The sequence below is a fragment of the Suncus etruscus genome, chromosome 13 (genome assembly GCF_024139225.1).
Source record: "Suncus etruscus isolate mSunEtr1 chromosome 13, mSunEtr1.pri.cur, whole genome shotgun sequence".
Lineage (NCBI taxonomy): Eukaryota > Metazoa > Chordata > Mammalia > Eulipotyphla > Soricidae > Suncus > Suncus etruscus.
In genome coordinates, this window is record NC_064860.1 from 40,239,809 (window position 1) to 40,259,696 (window position 19,888).

The 19,888-nt window shown below is 51.4% G+C and overlaps 1 protein-coding gene across 1 annotated transcript in view; it reads right to left on the reverse strand.

Moving 5' to 3' along the window:
- The window catches only part of DOP1B (DOP1 leucine zipper like protein B), a 92,560-nt gene that overhangs the window by 62,103 nt on the left and 10,569 nt on the right, over positions 1-19,888 (reverse strand). Inside the window, exons 3-7 of the mRNA XM_049785737.1 lie at positions 7,295-7,476; positions 4,761-4,931; positions 3,356-3,545; positions 748-846; positions 464-587 (exon numbers count right to left, since the gene is read on the reverse strand). Of these exons, the coding sequence (XP_049641694.1) occupies positions 464-587; positions 748-846; positions 3,356-3,545; positions 4,761-4,931; positions 7,295-7,476 (766 nt within the window). The remainder of the gene's footprint in view (positions 1-463; positions 588-747; positions 847-3,355; positions 3,546-4,760; positions 4,932-7,294; positions 7,477-19,888) is intronic.

Here is a 19,888-nt window from a genome sequence, read left to right on the forward strand (position 1 = left end):
TCAGAGGGTATTTTGATTCCCAGCATCCTATGTGGTCTCCCATGCCCAGCCAAGACTACAGAGCCAGGACTAATGCCTGAGCATCAACAGGTATGGCTTCAAAACCAAATAAACAAAACCAGGCATAAAATTCATACCTAAGCCTACTCCATTGGTTGCATACATCCCCTGGGTGTCAGTGTGTGGGGTTTTTTGTTTGTTTGTTTGTTTGTTTTGGTTTTTGGGTCACACCGGTAGTGCTCAGGGGCTACTCCTGGCTGTACGCTCAGAAATTGCTCCTGGCAGGCTTGGGAGACCATATGGGATGACAGGATTCGAACCACCATCCTTCTGCATGCAAGGTAAACGTCCTAATGCTGTGCTATCTCTCCAGCCCCCTCAGTATGTGCTCTTCAGTGCCAGTTGGAGTGGCATTGTCAGCATGTGTGTGCATCATAGGAATGCAGCCCAGTTATGGCCATACCCAGTAGCCATGCATAGAGTCGGCGGTTCAGAGACATGTCCCTTCTCAGCAGGGTCTGGGTGGCAGCAGCCAGGATTCGTACGATGTCAGGTCTGGGCAGTGGGATAGTCTGCTCCTCCAAGTCCTGCAGGCGAACAGTGGATCGCACTGGTCACAGCCTTTCCTGGGGCAGGGAGTGGCAGCAGGCTGGGCCGCAGAGACCAATAGGGCCTCTTTCACCAGCCGGACACAGATAGATGGATGGATGAGAAGAACACAAAGGGCACATCCCAGGCCTGACTCACCAGGCAGGTATAGAAGGGGAAAAAGAAGAGGACGATTTCCAGATTGTTCCGCTGCACCAGGACATTGGCATCCAGCAGGCAGGCGCATAGAGACTTCACCTATGGGGGACACAGCACTATGAATTCCACAGCTCCTGGTCTTGGGTCTCCAAATGAGATGGGGAGGGGGTGCTGAGTCATACTTGGGGCTGGCTACAGGGGAATCTGAATATTCAAGGACAGAGGTGGGACCTCACCGAGTTCTGTCTGGCTTGGGTTATTTCTTTTTTTTCAGTTTTGTTTTGTTTTGGGGCCACACCCGGCAGTACGCAGGAGTAACTCCTAGCTCTGTGCTCAGAAATTGCTCCTGGCAGGCTCAGGGGACTATATGTGATGCTGGGGAATTCAAACCTGAGTCTGTCTCAGGTTGGCTGCATGCAAGGCAAATGCCCTACTGCTGTGCTATCACTCCAGTCTCTACTTGGGGGTATTTCACTTGCAGCTTTCCCAGAGCCTTCCAACCCATGCAAAGACCTCCCCTTGAACGGCACCAAAAGGAATGACCAATCTGAACTCGGCCCGGAAGCCTCTAAGGGACAGGGATGCATATGCTGGAGTTGGCTGGTTGGACAGAGTTGCATTTGGGCACTGGGCTAGCTGAGGACAGAAACAGCTATTGCTTTATTTTTTTTATTTTTCAGCAGTTCACAAGGAGTCAGTGGGTGGGGAGAAGGCTGGAGAGAAACCAGTTAAGAGAATCTACCTGAAGGCCCAGAAATAAGGCATTGGACACTGAGCCAAAAAATTGGGGCAGTGGGGCCGGGAAGGTGGCGCTAGAGGTAAGGTGTCTGCCTTGCACGTGCTAGCCTAGGAAGGACCAAGGTTTGATCCCCCAGCGTCCCATATGGTCCCCCCAAGCCAGGGGCAATTTCTGAGTGCTTAGCCAGGAGTAGTCCCAGGGCATCAAACAGGTGTGGCCCAAAAAACAAACAAACAAACAAACAAAAATTGGGCAGCAGGGCAGAAAAACGGGCTCTAACCTTGAGGCATCCAAAAGAACCCAACTTTGATTTCTTTTTTGGTGACTGGGTTTTGCTTTTTATTTTTGGAAGGAGTGTTGGGCTCAAGGCTCACTCCTGGAGGGCACTTTGAGATCTTATGCAGTGTCAGGGCCTGAACCCAGGGCGACTGTGTGCAAGGCAAGCACTTTATCCTCCTACTACCTTCTCCAGGCCAGGACACCTCCTCTGCCTCCTCCCAGATACACACACTTTACAAGAAGAAAAAGGGCCCAAGGAACTGATATATATATATATATATATATATATATACATATATGTATATGTATATGTATATGTATATGTACATGTATATGTACATGTATATGTATATGTATATGTATATTTTTAAAACCAGTTAGGGGCCTGAGGGCCTGAGTGATTTCTTTTTAACCAGTAAAGAGAAGTGGCTTCCCTGATCCAGTGGAGAGAAGATATAGCAGCTGGCTGAAACACGGGAGCCAGAGTGGAGATGAATCTGGCCTTCATTCAAAACTTTATTTTTATTTCATTTATATTTTATATTTTATATTTATATTTTTATTTCATTTTATTTTATTTTTGGGCCACACCCAGTGATGCTTAGGGGTTACTCCTGGCTATGCGCTCAGAAATTGCTCCTGGCTTGGGGGACCATATGGGATGCCGGGGGATTGAACCACGATCTGTCCTAGGCTAGCGCAGGCAAGGCAGACCCCTTACGGCTTGCGCCAATACTCTGGCCTCCAAAACTTTATTTTATTTCATTTTATCTATTGGTATTTGGTTCACACCCAGCAACGCTCAGGGGTTGTTACTCCTGGCTCTACACTCTGCAATTACTCCTGGCCATTCTCGGAAAACTGTATGTGATGGATGCTGGGGATGGAACCTGGACCAGTGGCATGCAAGGCCAGTGCCCTCCCTACTGTGCTATGGCTCTTCCCCCTCAACCAACTACCTGACTTGGCACATTTCAAATTTGCAGGCTGGGGATGTGGCTCAGTAGGAAGGTGAGTTCTAGGCTTGATTCCCAGAACTTCAAAAAGAAAGTAGAGTAACAAGCAATAAATTTCCCCCTCCCTCCATCGCCCATGAAATAAACTCTGGGATGTGGCTCAGCAAGCGTACAGCATGTCCCTTGGTCCATTCCTGCATCACCCAAATGAGAAGGGAATAAAGAAGAAACTTTTGAGGGATGAGGCATGGGCGCACCAGGAGGTGGCGATAGAGCGCAAGCCACGCGCTGTACGCGGACTGTGGGAGAAAAAGTCTGGGGCCCCTCCTGGCCATAGTGGAAGAAAGCCCTGCTGGAAGAACCCTGGGTGTGGCTCTCAGATCCCCAATAGTGGAAGTTGGAGGGCGGCCAGGGGGGAGCCCCATGCCCAGGTGATAGGACTGGACTTTGTAGCAGTTTCTGTACCCCAGAAGGTAGCCCTGCACTCTACTCACTGAATGGAGGTACCTGTGCTGGGCATGGTTCGGGGACCATGTCCAGTCACTTGGCTCTGCACAGTCCCCCGAGTACAGCTGGCACTGTTCTACCCCCCCTCACTGCCTCGATCCCTCAGGGTCCAGGCACAGGCACCCACCGTGAGCTGATAGTCGGTGCCCAGCATGTACTTCTGCTCCCGAGGGGGCAAGGCCCTACTGATGTGGCCCACCACGAAGAGTGAGGCAGGCAGGCGCACGGATGGGCTCATCAGGGCGCTGCCCCAGAGGGCTACATAGAAGACCTCCCGGCCAACCAGCAGTGACAGTTTCAACAGCAGGGCGTCCGTCCTGTGGGTGACAGGGGATAGGGTGTGGGGATGTGGAGCTCAGGGGAGGCGCATACCTCTCCGAAGGCCCCTATTCGCCCACAAACACCAGCCCCCCTCCAAGGTGTAAACTCGGGCTTTGTCAACACAAACTTGGCCAACCGAAAGTACCTGATGAGTCTCTCTGCTCCGTGTGGGAGCACAAAGAAGCTGCTGTGGGGGTGAACACGGTACACGGAAGAACCGGGAGTGGGGGGTTGGGGGGGGAGACCCTGACCTGACCTGAGCATGGCTCAGAGGTTCTAGCAACTCTCATGCAGAGCCAGGAACAAGCTTTAAGAAAAGTTGGTGTGGGCCCGGAGAGATAGCACAGCGGCATTTGCCTTGCAAGCAGCCGATCCAGGACCAAAGGTGATTGGTTCGAATCCCGGTGTCCCATATGGTCCCCTGTGCCTGCCAGGAGCTATTTCTGAGCAGACAGCCAGGCATAACCCCTGAGCACTGTCGAGTGTGGCCCAAAAACCCCCCAAAAAAAAAGAAAAGAAAAGTTGGTGTGGCCCAAAAACCCCCCCAAAAAAAAAGTTGGTGTGGCACCCCAAAAACACAGAAAATCACATGTGCAAGCAAAGATGAAAATACATATTGAGCACACATGTACACAACTGCACACATGCAAACTTCACATGAAAGCAAAGGCACATTCATGCAAAAACATATACTTGTAACCATAAAAATACAAAAGGACCAGAACTTCCTGAGAGAGCCAGGGTTCGGAGTAGCAGATATGGCCCTGGAGTGCTCCAACTGCTGAACCCTGGAGGCCCCGTCCAGGCATGACACACCTGAGTCATGGGCAGTAAGATCCTGGCTCAGTTGAGCCAAACTCAAAATGATGGGTCTGTAGGGCCAGAGTAAACTATAGCACAGTGGGTTAGGCACTTGCCTTGTATGTAGCCAACCCAGGTTCAATCCCTGGCATCCCATACGGTCTCCGAATTCTGCCAGGAGTGATTCCTGAGCACAGAGCCAAGAGTAACCCCTGAGCGCTGCCAGGTGTGGCCCAGAAATTAACCCTCCTCCCCAAACAAACAAAAAGAAACACATGGGCAACCTGCCCCAGGCAGTCTCCTTCCGCTTCCTTAATCTCAGAGGATATACACTTTTGTTATTCTCCGAGATAACCCCCAACCCCAGGGATTGCCCCCACCCTGCCTGCCCCCACTGCTCTGACACCCACCTGTCGTAGATCTCTGAGCCCTCCTCTAGGCCTGGCAACAGCCCCACAATGAAGGCCTGCAAGCCGGGCAGCAGCTGCCTCTGCAGTGGCAGGAAGTACTTCTCATACAGGCCCAGCAGGACGGGCCGCACAGACATGGCCGCATGCGCCAGCAGTGGGAAAAGCCCGCAGCTTCAGGGGTAACAAGTGAGAAGGGAGAAAAGGGGCGTTAGTGAGGCTCTGAATGAGAAGGGGAAATCACCCCAGGGCCAAAAGCAAACTCTGCTTAGGGGCTGGAGCCATAATACAGCGCCCAGGTTGGATCTCTGGCATCCCGTGTGGTTGCCCCGAGTACCGAACGCAAAGCCAGGAGTAAGCCCAGAGCACCGGCCAGAACAAAAAAATGGCCTTCCCAGTGCTCTTTCCCCCCAGTTGGTGATCCCACTTTCCTCTGTGATCGATTTGATCATTTCTGACTTTTGTTTTCTTTTACTTGGGGGCAGGGTCTACCACATACCAAGCAAGTGCCTTACCTGTTGTACTATCTCTGCATTCCCTGTAATTCTTTTTTTTTGGGTGGGGGATGTGTGAATCACATCTGGTGGTGTTCACGGCTTACTCCTGGATGCTCTCAGGAATCACTCCTGATGGTGCTCAAGATTGAACCAGGCTATCCATGTGCACGGCAAGCTCCCTACTCTACTATCACCCCAGCCCCTGCACTTCCTTTTTTTTTTTTTTTAAAGAATAAGGGCTACTCCCAGCCATGCTGGGGAGCCTAAGGATACTCCAGGCTGAGAGCCTGGGAACCCTGAGCCAGTGCAGGGATGGGATTAGGGTCTCTGTTCATGCCAGCCCCATTGTCTCTGGCTGGTTGCTAGCTCCCTGGGCTGTCACCCTGTTCATAGGCCTGAGCTTCTCTCTGTGCTCTGGCCTTTGTCCCAGCTGTGCAAACCAGATGTGTTCTTGCCATTTTATTTTATTTTTTAAAAAACTTTGGGCCAATGCCAGAGCGGTAGCACAGGCGGTAGGGCGTTTGCCTTGGACACGCTAACCTAGGACAGACTGCGGTTTGATCCCCGAATTCCCATATAGTTCCCCAGTGGTGATTTCTGAGCACATAGCCAGGAGTAAACCTGAGCATCACCAGGTGTGACCCCCCCCCCAAAAAAAAAAAAAGATTTGGGGCCACACCGGCAGTTCACAGGGGTTACTCCTGGTAGGCTCTGGAAACCATATGGGATGCTGGGGATCGAACCTGGGTCTGCTGCGAACAAGGCAAAAACCCTACCACTGTGCTATCACTCTAGCCCCAAACTTTTTAATTTTTTTCTCCTCATGTGTCTGAGGCCAACTGTATGTCTTTTAGGGTGGAGTATTTTTTAATTTGTTTAATTTCAATCTGGTTGATTGCATATCAGGCAATTCCCAGCTGTTTTGGGGAATAGGAAGGTGCTTCCTCAAGTTGCTAAAAGCAGGTGGGGCTGAGCCCAAGTGAATTAGGACATCAGCTCAGTAGGGCATGTGACAGGTACAGGTTGCTATTCAATCCCCTGCCCCTTACTGCTCTCCCAAGCAGCACCAGGTGTGGCTTCAAACCCCTAGGAGAGAGGAGAGAGAGAAGAGGGAGGGAGAGGGAAGGAGGTGGAGGGATGGTGGGAGGAAGAGAGCGAGGGAGAAGGTGAGGGGGGGGGAGAGAGAGAGAGAGAGAGAGAGAGAGAGAGAGAGAGAGAGAGAGAGAGAGAGAGAGAGAGAGAGAGAGAAGAGCAGACAGATCTCACCTTCAGAGGAGAGAGAACAAGAGTGAATGAGAGAGATAGAGGGTAGGAGAGAGGGGAGAGGGAGGGAGAGGGAGAGGAAGAGGAAGAGACTTTGTGGCAGAAGAGCAAGTAGATCTCAGGTAGGAGCTGATACTTCATTTCAGTGTGAACAGCATCAATATGGATAGGAGCAGGGGCAGAAAAAAATGGTCTAATAGTAGTGGTGGCTCTTGAGGGTGAGAGGATGAGAGGAGGGGGAATCCACCCAGGCAGAAAGGCCAAAACTCATAGCACTTATATGGAGCAGAAGGGCTAGGAAACCAAAGTGAAAAACGTGTCATCTGGGGTTGAAGCCATAGCACAGTGGGGAGGGCACTTGTCTTGCATGATGCCAACCAGGTTCAATCTCTGGCATCCCATAGGGTCCTCTAAGCTTGCCAGGAGTTAAGTCCTGAGCTGAGCATAGAGCTAAGAAAATGCTCTGAGTGCCATTGGGTGTGGCCCCACCAAAAAATAAAAATTAAAAAATGCACCCACTCTGGTAAAACAAAAAGTTGCTCACCAGCAAACGAGTGAAGTCAGAGGGAGAGGGAGAGAAGCGGCCAAGACAGGAGCCATAGAATGGGACAAATGAGAGGGACGAGGCTGGGCAGTGGGAGAATGGCCGAAGGGCTCAGTGTGGGCAGACGCCTGGTCTGCGGGGATGATGGGCAGCAGCGGGCAGGGCCAACATTCCCCCGCCATGAACACCGAGGCCTGGAGGCCCTGGGCAGGCTCGGCATGGGGCTCTCCTACCTGTACAGGAACAAGTCCTTGGCCAGCCATCGGGTACCCACAATCTTGAAAATGATCTCATAAGTCTCCAGAGCCTTGAGGTGCACCCCACTGGGCAGGGCCGGGTGCAGGCACTGGGCCAGTCTCTTGCTGATGAGGAGCCGCCGTGGTAATAAGGAGTACTTGAGGTTGCTCTGGAGCGCCTGGAGAGAGAAGAGAGGAAGGCATGAGGAAGAAGACATGGACAGGCTCTATGGTTGTGGGGGGACCAACCCGCCCCTCACGGTGAGATGGGAGAGACAGAAGCAGATGGGAGAGACAGAAGCAGACAGGAGGACAGAGGGAAGCACAGCAAAGAGGCAGGACGTGAGGTCAAGGGCAAGGGGACTGGGGTGCCATGCATGGAGTTTGCCACCCTGCTGGCTGCCAGCCATATTCAGGGACCATAGTAAGTGACACCACCCCCAGAAGTTTCCAGGCCACATGTAGGGACCGTAGAGGCCACATGCAGGGACTGTAGCAGGTGGCACCATCTCCTAAAGTCTCCAAGTCACATGCAGGGACCCGTAGCAGGTGACAGCATCTCTGGAAAGTTTCCAGGCCACAAGCAGAAACCATGGCAGGTGACGCCATCTCTGGCCACACCCAGCAATGAGCAGAGCATTTGGGGGGTGGGGGAGAGTGAGTGCAAGTCCCTAAAGTGCCTCATCTAGGGGCTGCAGAAGCCCCTGGAGTCTTGCCCAGGAGAGGCAGCCATGAGAACAGCCCCATCATCTCCCAGGCCGGCAGCTTTCACTAGGAGTCACCCCCAAAGAGAAGGGGGCCTAGGCAGGCCTCCTGGCATATCTGAGCTCATCAGGGATCCTGTAGGTGGGATGGGGGGGGGGACACACAGAAGTTTGTGGCAGAGACCCCAGCCACAATCCTGAGCAGGACTCAGCTCTGCACTGCCTCTGGGGAGGGAGCAGTCTGGGCAGCGGTGGCGTTAGATGGACCTGAGCAGGTCTAAGGGATGCCAACCCACATCACGGTGGCAGATGGCATGGCCTGATTTAATCCTCAGCACCACACAGGGTGATGCTTGAGAGGTCCAGGAGTGATCTCTGAGCACAGAGTCAGGATCCAGAATAAGCCCTGATCTCTACAAGGTGTGGTCCCAAAACCCAAGCAAACAACAACAAAGCTACAACCAAAGCCAAACGCCTTCGCCTTTGTTCTGGAGGCAGAATCTGAGTCTAAGCAAGTCACGAATATTGACAGTCAGCTATTGACAGTCAGCTTCGGGGGAAAGTTCAGTCTCCTACCTCTCCATGATCCTTTCTCCTGGCCCTACCTCAACACCCACCCCATAACTAGGAGACTCTCTGGTTCCATCCTAATGACAGGAATTTCAAGGGCAGGATGCAGGGACCCTGTGCCTGGTTGCCACTGTCTCCCAAGACAGTGGTCCAGTAGGCAGTGCCCATCCTGCATAAAGTCCCTGGGGCAGTTGCTGTGAAGGCTCACGAACACAGTTTACACAGGCATTCTTCATGTTCCCGCTCATACATGGCAGGGTGGGATCTGAGCAACAGGTGTGGGCAGGTAGGGGTGGAGGGAGACAGAAAGCATCATTAGGGTGTCCCCCAAAACTCCTGAAGCTTGGAAGCGACTGCACAAGCAGGGAAGACACTTGCTTTGCACACAGCTGACCCGGGTTCTATCCCCAGAGTCCCATAGGATCCCCAAGCACTGCAGAAAGCGATTCCTGAGCACAGAGCCAGGATTGAGCCCTGAGCACTGCCAAGTGTGACCTCAAAATAAGCAAGAAAAAAAAAAGAAGCAGCTAATGCTGGCTTCTGAGACAAGTGGACAAGTGAATAGATTCTGGCCCATGCCATATCTGATTTATTTCTGTGGAAGGAACACAATATTCTGGCATAACTTAGTGTGTGTGAGTGTGTGTGTGCATGAAAGAGAGAGAGAGAGAGAGAGAGAGAGAGAGAGAAGTGAGAAAGAGAGAGAGAGAAAGAAGTGAGAAAGAGAGAGAGAAAGAGAAAGAGGTGAAAGAGAGAGAGAGAGAATCCACTCAAAGTTCCGCAACTTCCCTTTCCTGCCTTTGAGGTCTTGTGTCCCTAGAACTCAGGTCCTTGAGATGCTCAGACAGTTGGAAACAGGTGGGTAGGAAGAGACGAAGAGACCCCCTTCACCCCACCCCCAAGGCAGTGAGTTCTTGGGTTGAAGGAAGTTACTCAGTCACTGAGTTGGCTGTATCCACCTTGTGGACACAAGAACTGAGTCCTGATAAGGCATTTACCTGGTGCCAAGACAGGCCCAGGGTAGGCTGAAGCCCTCCTCCCACCACACAACTCCCATGAAAGAAGCTCCAGCAAGAACAAAGGCCAGAAACAAAAAATCTCTCTCTCTCTCTCCTCTCTCTCTCTCCTCTCTCTCTCTCTCTCCTCTCTCTCTCTCTCTCCTCTCTCTCTCTCTCCTCTCTCTCTCCTCTCTCTCTCTCTCTCCCCTCTCTCTCTCTCTCTCTCTCTCTCTCTCTCCTCTCTCTCTCTCCTCTCCTCTCTCCTCTCTCTCTCCTCTCTCTCTCTCTCTCTCCCTCTCTCCTCTCCTCTCTCTCCCCTCCCTCTCTCTCTCTCTCCTCTCTCTCTCTCTCTCTCTCTCTCACCTCTCTCTCTCTCCCTCTCTCACTCTCTCTCTCTCTCTCTTTCTCTCTCCTCTCTCTCTCTTCCTCTCTCCTCTCCTCTCCTTCTCTCCTCTCCTCCTCTCCTCTCTCCTTCCCTGTTTCTGTCTCTTTCAAGCCTTTCCTTCCTTGATTCTCTATCCCTCCTTCTATCTCTCACAGACCTTTCCTTTCTTTTTTTTTTTTTTTTTTTTTTTTTTTTTTTTTTTTGGTTTTTGGGCCACACCCGGCGGTGCTCAAGGGTTACTCCTGGCTGTCTGCTCAGAAATAGCTCCTGGCAGGCATGGGGGACCATATGGGACACCGGGATTTGAACCAACCACCTTTGGTCCTGGATCGGCTGCTTGCAAGGCAAACACCTCTGTGCTATCTCTCCGGGCCCAGACCTTTCCTTTCTTGACTCTCTCCATCCCATTCTCTGTCTTTCTCTCTCCTTTCCTTTATCTATTCCTCCCTTTATCTCCCAACAAACTAGTACCCTTCAGTTTCCTTCCAAAATCCTTTTCCTTGGGAACAGGAGAGGCCCCCAAAGGCCTGGGTCAGGTGTAGGACTGATTTTCCTACAAAGAGCAAATCCCGGCCTCCTAGATCTCCTCAGCCCTTCCATCTTCAGTCCCATGAGGGTCCCCTGAGCATTGCCAGGAGTGATATCTGAGTGCACAGCCAGGAGTAAGTCCTGAGCATCGCTGAGTATGGTTCCAAAAGCAAAAACATAAACAAAAGCACCAGAATTCGGCCCTGCAGGTCGGTCATGCAAGGTCTCTGCTCGGAGTGGCTGTGACCAAGAAGCCTGCATCATGTTCAAAGTAATAATGGGGCTAAAAAAAAATTTTTTTTAGGGGGTCTAGCCTTGAAGGCAGAGTAGTAAGAAAAAAACTGAGTAGAAGAGGAGAAACACAAATATGAAAGGATGGGGGCCAGGGACCAAGCAGTCTCAGGTGCATTGGTGGAGGGAAAAATAAAAGGACAGAACCAGGGGCTGGAGAGATAGCACAGCAGTAGGGCATCTGCCTTGCAAGTGGCCGACCTAGGACCAATGGTGGTTCGAATCCAGGCATTCCATATGGGCCCCTGTGCCTGCCAGGAGTGACTTCTGAGCAGAGAGCCAGGAGTAACCCCTGAGTGCCGCTGGGTATGGCCTGAAAACGAAAAACCAAAAAAAAAAAAAAAGGACATAACTAAATATGATCAATGTGGGGCCAGCGTGGTGGCGCTAGAGGTGGCGCCTGCCTTGCCTGCGCTAGCCTAGGATGGATCTCTCGTTCGACCCCCCAGTGTCCCATATGGTCCCCCAAACCAGGCACGATTCCTGAGCTCATAGCTAGGAGTAACCCCTGAGTGTTACCGGGTGTGGCCCAAAAACCAAAAAAAAAAAAAAATCTGATCCATGTAAAAATTCAATAATAATTGAATCAAGAGACCCAAACTCTCACAATCTAAACTTAAAAAGGGCCTGTTATACTGGCAAGCTGGGGGGTAAGGAGGTGGTATGGGATGCACTTTGGGGAACATTGGTGGTGGGATTGGCCTTGATTTATTGTATGTCTGAAACCATGGAGGACTTTGTAAATCATAATGGTTTCAATAAAATTTAAATTAAATAAAAGATCTCCCCCAAAATAAAATAAATTAAAAAATAAAAGAGGGTGTGAGGAGGTCCCAGTGATACATGTCCACACAGCTCGCACAGAGCCTGGAGGTCCACAGAGGTTCCCACAAGGGCTACACAGATGCGCCCTGCCTGGCCGAGGCTGACCCAATGTCAGGGCCCCCTGGTGTTGGGGCCCAAGCAGCTGGGTCATCTGGAGCTGCCGTGGAAGTGCCTGGGCCCTGCTGAGAGATAAGGGAGAAGCGTTTTGTTCCAGGGAGAAGGGCACCCCCAGGGTCACCAGAAGGGTGAGTCATCACTGATGGGGGAAGGATTGATCCTAGACCGCACACTTCCCTCTGCTCGGAGGCCTACAGAGCATGTAAGCTTTTAAGGAGGAGACTTTGAAGAGACACCGCAAGGCATATTTTTGGTTATTTGTTTTTAAAGAATCGATCATAACCCGGTTGTCTCACTAATAAATACCTCTCACTGCCACAAGAAACGGTCAAGGAGGGACTGGGGAGAGAGTTCAAAGTGAGAAATTGGGGAGAAAGAGTCCAGTGGGGCAGAGGCTCAGGTTCTATCCTGGCATCTCATAGGGTTCCCAGAGCAACATCAGGGGTGATTCCTAAGCTCAGAGCCAGGAGTAAGCCCTGAGCATCGCCAGTGTGACCCCAAGGACAAATAAATAAATAAATAAATAACACAGCCCTGCCAAAAGCCAGGGGTTCCGCCCTGCACTACTGCATGGATAGACCCAAGATCAATGTGCTGAGAACCAGCAAGGGGCAAAAGGGGCAGAAGGGGCAGAAGATAGAGGTGCTGAGCCCAGTGTTTCCTGGGCTTGGAGGTGTTGCAGACAAGGGAAGTGACGTCCTCTCCACAGCTCGAACATGCCTATCGTGCACCCAACTTCATAGACCTGGGGACTATTTGTTTCTAGCACCGTACCATGCAAGAAGGGCCAGAGATGCCCTGGGTTCTACTGGACTGCTCCAGTCAGCTCAGTTACCAGACCCAGCCTGAGGGTAGAGGAGCAGAGCATCTATCCCTAAGTGCAGGATAAGCAAGGGGAGGGGGACCCAGAAACTCCCCAGCTCCCTCCAGAGCTCTGGCAATGCAGTGACCCACTGGCCTAGTCGCCATGCTGAGGGCAGAGTAGAGAGGGGAGAAAGGAGCCCCAGCTCAAGGCTGACCCATCAGCGTCCTCGAAAGCCGCCAATGAGGTCTCCTGGAAAATAGCTGCCTTTTCCTCCTAGAATCTTCTCCCATCTTAGTGCCTTGAGCACATACACCACAAGGGGTGGAGCCAGAGCTGCCTGGACTCCAAGGCCCTAGTGCAGGGCAGAGAGGCAACCCACTCCCTCAGCCCGTTTCCTGCCTCAGTGCACCTCTCCTCTGAGATGAGTACTTTACTACTAACTTCCTGGTAAGTCTCACTGTTCAGCTGTTTCCGGACACCAGAAAAGAACCAGTAAGTATAACCATTCTGGGGCAGGAGAGATACCATGGAGATAGGGCATTTGCCTTGCATGCAGAAAGACGGTGGCTTGAATCCTGGCATTCCATATGGTCCCCCGAGCCTGCCAGGAGCGATTTTTGAGCATAGAGCCAGGAGTTAACCCCTGAGCGCTGCCAGGTATGACCCCCAAAAACAAACAAACAAACAAACAAACAAAAAGAATAACCATTCTGAGAGAGAGAGAGGGGGAGAGAGAGAGAGAGAGAGAGAGAGAGAGAGAGAGAGAGAGTTCTTCTACCACAAGAGAATATCTCAGAGAAAGGAACAAACTTGGGGTCCAGAGTGACAGCAAAACAGGAAGGCATTTGCCTTGCATGCTGCCAACCTGGGATAGACCCGGGTTCAATCCCGGCATCCCATATGTCCCTGGAGCCTGCCAGGGGCAATTTTTTGTTTTGTTTTGTGTTTTTGGGTCACACCCAGCAGCGCTCAGGGGTTACTCCTGGCTCTATGCTCAGAAATCACTCCTGGCAGGCTCAGGGGACCATATGGGATGCCGGGATTTGAACCAACGACCTTCTGCATGCAAGGCAAACACCTTACCTCCATGCTATCTCGCCAGCTCCAAGGAGCAATGTTTGAGTGCAGAGCCAGGAGTAATCTGAGTGCTGCCAGGTGTGGCCCAAATGAGAGAGAGAGAGAGAGAGACAGAGAGAGAGAGAGACAGAGAGAGAGAAAGAGAGAGAGAGAGACAGAGACAGAGACAGAGACAGAGAGACAGAGAGAGACAGAGAGAGAGAGAAAGAACATAAACTGTAGAGGAGAAAATCAGGCACATTTTCTGTTTTGCATTTTTGTTTTTGTTTGGTCACACTTGGCAGTGCTCAGGGATCACTCCTGATAGTGCACGGGGAGATGCCAGGATCTAACCTGGGATTCTGCACTCAGAAATTACTCCTAGTAGACTCAGGGGACCGTATGAATATGGGATTCTGGGGATCAAACCCGGGTCAGCCGCGTACAAGGCAAATACCCTCCCCCTTGTACTGTGGCTCCGGCCCCAGATGGTCACATAGTCAAAGCCATCTATTAGGTGAGAAACAGAAAGGGCCAGTCATGATTAAATTAGAAATGACACTAGCCCCATCCCCCTGGGGCTCACTCCAGCACCGGCTCATTTCATGCCTTCCCTTAAGTTGTAATTAAGATATAATTATGATACTCAACCTACTTGTCACAGGCCCAAGAAGCTGGACCTGCAAGCTGAATGATCAAAGCACAAAATGAGAGTCTGACACAAGAGGTCCACGCATATCTGGGCTTCTTTTCACAAACTCTAGGAGGCACTGAACTTGACTCCCCCAGCTCTGAACCCCACTCCCCATGCTGAGGTTTTCCTGTAATATCACAGCCTGATGGCCTCAGCATCTCCAGGACCCACACCCAGTTTATAGGGGCTTCCTGTGAACCCCTAACAGAACATTACAAAAGGCCACACAAGTTCTCAAAAAGCAACTCAAGACACCTTAGTTTTTGGTTTCTGGATCTGAGCTCAGGAAATCACTCCTGGCAGGCCTCAGAGAACCATATGAGATGCCAGGGATGGAACCTGGATTGGGCACATGCCAGGCAAGCATCCTACCCACAAAGTGACCTTCCAAATGGTCATGACGGTACAGTGTATTTTTGTTATTTTATCACATTTCAAATTTCCCAAGCTGGTAACTAAGCCGAGACCTAAGTGTGCCTGTGTATGCGATAGTGAAGATACAGGACTCTTTCTGGCTTTAGAGAAGGTCATCTCTGGGGACATCAAACTGCAGATGTTCCTCGTCTAAAACTCCAGGAGGATGAGGCCGAAGAGACAGTCCAGGGATGAATGTGCTGGCCTTGCTTTGATGCAGCTCATACCAGTTCAATCCCCCTGCTTCTGCAGTAGGGTCTCCTCAATTACCACTAACTCTGAAACCTAGTCGGGAAGAAGTCCTGAGTGCTGCCAGTAGTGGCTCCCAAAACAACAAGAAACTCCACAAAAAAAACCCAACAGGGGCCAGAGACATCACACAGTGGTAGAGCATTTGCCTTGCACGTGGCCGACCTGGAATGGACCTGGGTTCGATTCCCGGCATTCCATATGATCCCCCAACCCTGTCAGAAGTGACTTCTGAGCATAGAGCCAGGAGTAACCCTGAGCACTGCTGGGTATGACACAAAATCCAGAAAATAAAACAAAACAAAACCCCCAACAAACTCAGTTTTCAGAAGGGCCAGCCCAGTTCTCTCCTGTGGAGGGCATGGGAGGCCTCAGGACAGATGGTCAGTCTGAATGGCCATCTCTTTAGGCTGGTCACCTCTCCCTGGGATGCCAGCTGGGTTCAAAACGGGTTCAAGACAGTGGGGGAGGTGCTCTCCTTGAACATAGCTGACTCAGGTCGATCCCTGGCATCCCATACTGTCTCCGGAGCACCACCAGGAGTGATTCCTGAGTGCAAAGCCAGGAGGAAGCCCTGAGCATCACCAAGTGAGTCCTCCAAACAAAAAAAAATAAAAATAAAAAAATAAATAACAAGAGGGTAGCTGTGGCTGGTGCCTGAGCAGGCTTGAATCAGGGGCCCCAGCCAGCTGCCTGCAAGGCCTGAAACCAAGTGAGCAGAGAGCAGCCTCAGCCTCCTGCCTGACCCGTCAAGGGCACGGTGGGGGTGGCCACTCAGTAACTGGTAGAACCAGCTCCCAACATCAGCAGGGTACTTCCTGCTCTCAAAGGCCATGGATGGGCACTCGGGGGCACAGTGGGGCAGAGATCACAGGGAAGAGCTGAGTGCTTCGGGGGTCCCACTCCCCCTACAAGATTGGCTGGGCCACACCCTTGTTTATGGCTGGAGTGATGCAGACTTGACTTTCTGAGCAAATGCCAAGGAGCCAGTAGTCTGTGCCTGGCGGTTCTGCAGAGTAGGGACAGAAATGGAAGGGGTGGGAGGGATAGAGGGACTGCTCCTCCAAGCCAGGCCTGGGAGGTGAGGCCCAGTGGGTGCCCCAATTGCTGTCGGTGCCTAGCGGCCGAGAAGAAAGTAGCTTCTGGAAGCCCTTGGAGTGGCAGTCACCCTAAAGACAGGATTGGCATTGCCCTGCCCTCCCCCAATCTGGGGTTTGCTCTGCTGGCTCCTTGGGGGAATAAAGTCACAGAGAACCTTCAAGAGGCAAAGGTGAGGATGAGCCCAGGGCTAGAAGTGGCTGGCCGGGCCAGAGTCTGAAGTCGCTTGTCACTGGTATGTCTAGGACACAGTCTGCAGCAGTTCAGGTGCTCCTTGAGCTGAGTTGGAAGAGCTGGTTCGAACCCAGCAAGAGCTGCGGCATTGGGGCACCTGCCCTATCCCGGTCGAAGCACCCTGCTCCAAGAGTAGCAGGATGGATGGGGCGCACATGTGCATGCACACACCTACACACACAGACACATGCATGCATTTGTGCACCTATGTATACACATGTACACACGTGTGTCTGTAACATGGAAGCATATGTGCATGGCAAGGACCTCAGAGTCCATCCTGGTCTCCTGATTAAGAAAACTTGGAATCTAGACACTAGCTCCAAAAACTACTTTCTTGGGTCAGAGGGAGAGCATAGTGGGAGGGAATTTGCCTTGCACCTGGCTGACCCGGGACGGACTAGAGCTCGATCCCTAACTTCTCATATAGTCCCCTGAGCCTGCCAGGGGCAATTTCTGAGCGCAGAGCCAGGAATAACCACAGAGCATCACCAGGTGTGGCCAAAAACCAAAATAAATAAATAATAAATAAATAAATAAATAAGACCCAGGACAAAAACTACTTTCTTAGGGGGAAGAAGAGTTGGGGATACACCCAGAAGTGCTCAGGAATCTCTCTTGGTGGGTTTGAGGAAGCAGAGGGGGTGCCAGGGATTGAACCCAGGTCAGCTTGCCCTACCTGCTGTGCTGTCTGGCTCAGAAAATTACCTTTAAAAATATAACTGAAGAGGCTTTAAATTACCTTTAAATATATAACTGAAGAGAGATAGCACAACAGGTAAGGCATCTGCCTTGTGTATGGCTGACCTAGGTTTGATCCCCGTCAACACATATTTTCCCTTGAGTCTGCCAGTAGTGATTCCTGAGTGCAGAGCCAGAAGTAACCTGAGTGCCACAAAAAAATAAACCCAACTGAACACAAACAATAGGGGCTGGAGAGATAGCACAGCAGGTAAGGAAGGCTCTGACCTTGCATGCGGCTGACCTGGGTTCCATTCCTGACATCCCATCTGGTCCCTCAAGCACAGCCAGGAGTGATCCCTGAGTGCAGAGTCAGTAGTAAGCCCTGAGCATTGCCAGGTGCAGCCCAAATACAAAAACAAAACAACAACAAAAACCCAGGGGCCAGAGTAATAGTACAGTGTGTAGGCACTTGCCTTGCAGTCAACCAAGGTCCAATTCCCTGCCTGCCCATGACCCCATCCCATCCCATATGGTCCCCTTAACCCTGCCAGGAATGAATAATCTCTGAACACTTGAGTACGCCTTGAGCACTACCGGATGTGGCCCCCAAAGAAAACAAAAACCCAACTTAAAACAAACCCCAGGCAAGTGGGTCATGACTGAGAGAGTCTCGGCAAGAAACACTTGCTGGGGCCGGGAGTCAGGGCAACTGGAGGACTGCGCACTGCTGCTGGGTCCCTTAGGCTTAACCCATGTGGTTTGGCTGACAGGAAAGAGGGTGAAAGGCTGCACACAGGGTGGGCAGCTAACCAGCTATGGATGGGTCCCAGCTGCAGCACAGGGCAGCTAAGCCCAGCTTTCAAAGGCTTTCAAGCTCAGGGCCCTCTTCACCCTCTAGCCTCTGAACTGACCGAGCAGCCAGTGGTTTTGGATTCACTTCTCAGGCAACATGCTGGGCATAAGACTCTGGCCAAGCACAGTATCAACTGGAGCATGGTTAATCCGGGAGGGGGGTAGAAGGCCAGAGGCACAGGACTAATAAGGAAGGCTCATGCTTTACACACGGCAGGTTCAAGTTCAAGCTGGGACCATGGAGGGTCTCCTGAGCCCTGCCAGGAGTGATCCCTGAGCCCAGGGTCAGGAGGAAGCCTGAGCATAAGGTGTGATCCGAAATCCAAAAGCGGGAAGTGGGGGAAGGGAGGGGATCCTGGCTGATTTGGGAAGAAACCACTGATGCCCTAATGCTGGTGTGCTAATGCTGATGCTCCAGATCAATGCCATGCTGTGGGTGGTGCCATCTTGCTTGAAAAGGTCTAAGGAACAGCCTGGTAATCAGGGGACATGAGGCATTAAGCTGGGGTCGCCCTCCTGGGACTGTCTGGAACCCTCCTAACTCCATCCATCCTGCTGGCCCCAAGGTTGATAATGTAAAATACAATAAAGGTTCTGTCTTAGACCAGGTGTGCAGGCCTGGGGCATGGGTAGGACAGCGCCTGGTCTCTTCCCATATGGCTAGTAGGCCAAGAGACACTTCTCTCTCATGGACAGGGGAAAGATTCCTGCCATGAGATCCCCACCAGCCCGTGTCCCATCCCTACACAACAGCAATGCAGTGAAAGGGGCCAATCTGAGAGCCATGTTGAAGAAAATACATGGGCCAGAGAGATGGTTCAATAGACAGCGCAGTGTACATGAAGGCAGCCCAAAATGACCTCCATACCATACAGTCTCCATTTACCACACCATCCCCAGCATTGCCAACAGTAACGCCTAAGCTGAGAATAATAGATCCTGGGCACTACCAGGTATGGCTCCACACAAACAAGCAGACATGTTTAGTATGGCAGCCAAAGAGATAGTACATGGGGCATGGGGCATGGGTCTTTGCTTTTATGCACCAAACCCTGTTTGATCCCCAGCACTGTGTACTGGTTCCCAAGGTACCATCAGGAGTGATTCTTGAGCACTGGTGGGTATGGCCCTAAACCCAGAAATGAATAAAGATGATACAGTATCTGGTCTGGGTATGGCATGGCCGCAAGGGAGAGTTTGGTGCCTAAACTGGAACACAAGGCTGAATGGACAAATGAGACAGTAATTAGTTTCCCTCTTGCTGGTGATGTGGAATATCTTGACTTCCTGTCACAGCAGCTAATGTCACTAGTACACACTAGCACCACCATTAGTGAAAAGCTTTCCAGAAAAGACTAGCAAATTATTAGGGGTGGAGTGGGGAAGAATAAAAATTAGGGGGCCGGCAAGGTGGTGCTAGAGGTAAGGTGCAAGCCCTAGCCAAGGAAAGGACCATGGTTCGATCCCTCGGCGTCCCATATGGTCCCCCCAAGCCAGGGGCAATTTCTGAGCACATAGCCAGGAGTAACCCCTGAGCATCTAATGGGTGTGGCCCGAAAAACCAAAAAAAAAAAAAAAAAGCTTTAAAAAAATAATTACAGGGCCTAGAGAGATAGCACAGCGGTGTTTGCCTTGCAAGCAGCCGATCCAGGACCAAAGGTGGTTGGTTCATAATCCCGGTGTCCCATATGGTCCCCTGTGCCTGCCAGGAGCTATTTCTGAGCAGACAGCCAGGAGTGACGACCCCTGAGCACTGCCGGGTGTGGCCCAAAAACAAAAAACAAACAAACAAAAAAAAATTAGTATGACCGAAGCCAGATTGAAAACTAAGTGGGTAGGGCATTTGGCTTGCATGTAGTCAACTTGGATTCGATCCCCAGCATCCCATATAGCCCCCAGGAGTAATTTCTGAGTGCAGAGCCAGGAGTAACCCCCGAGCACAGTGGATGTGACCCAAAAACAAAGAAAATATTGGTATGGTGCAAAACCATCAAATGGAAATAAAATCTTTACACAGTGTAAGAGTGAGAGTGGGGAGAGAGAAAAAGAGGAGAGAGAAAGGAGAGAGAGAAAGATATAGGAAGACA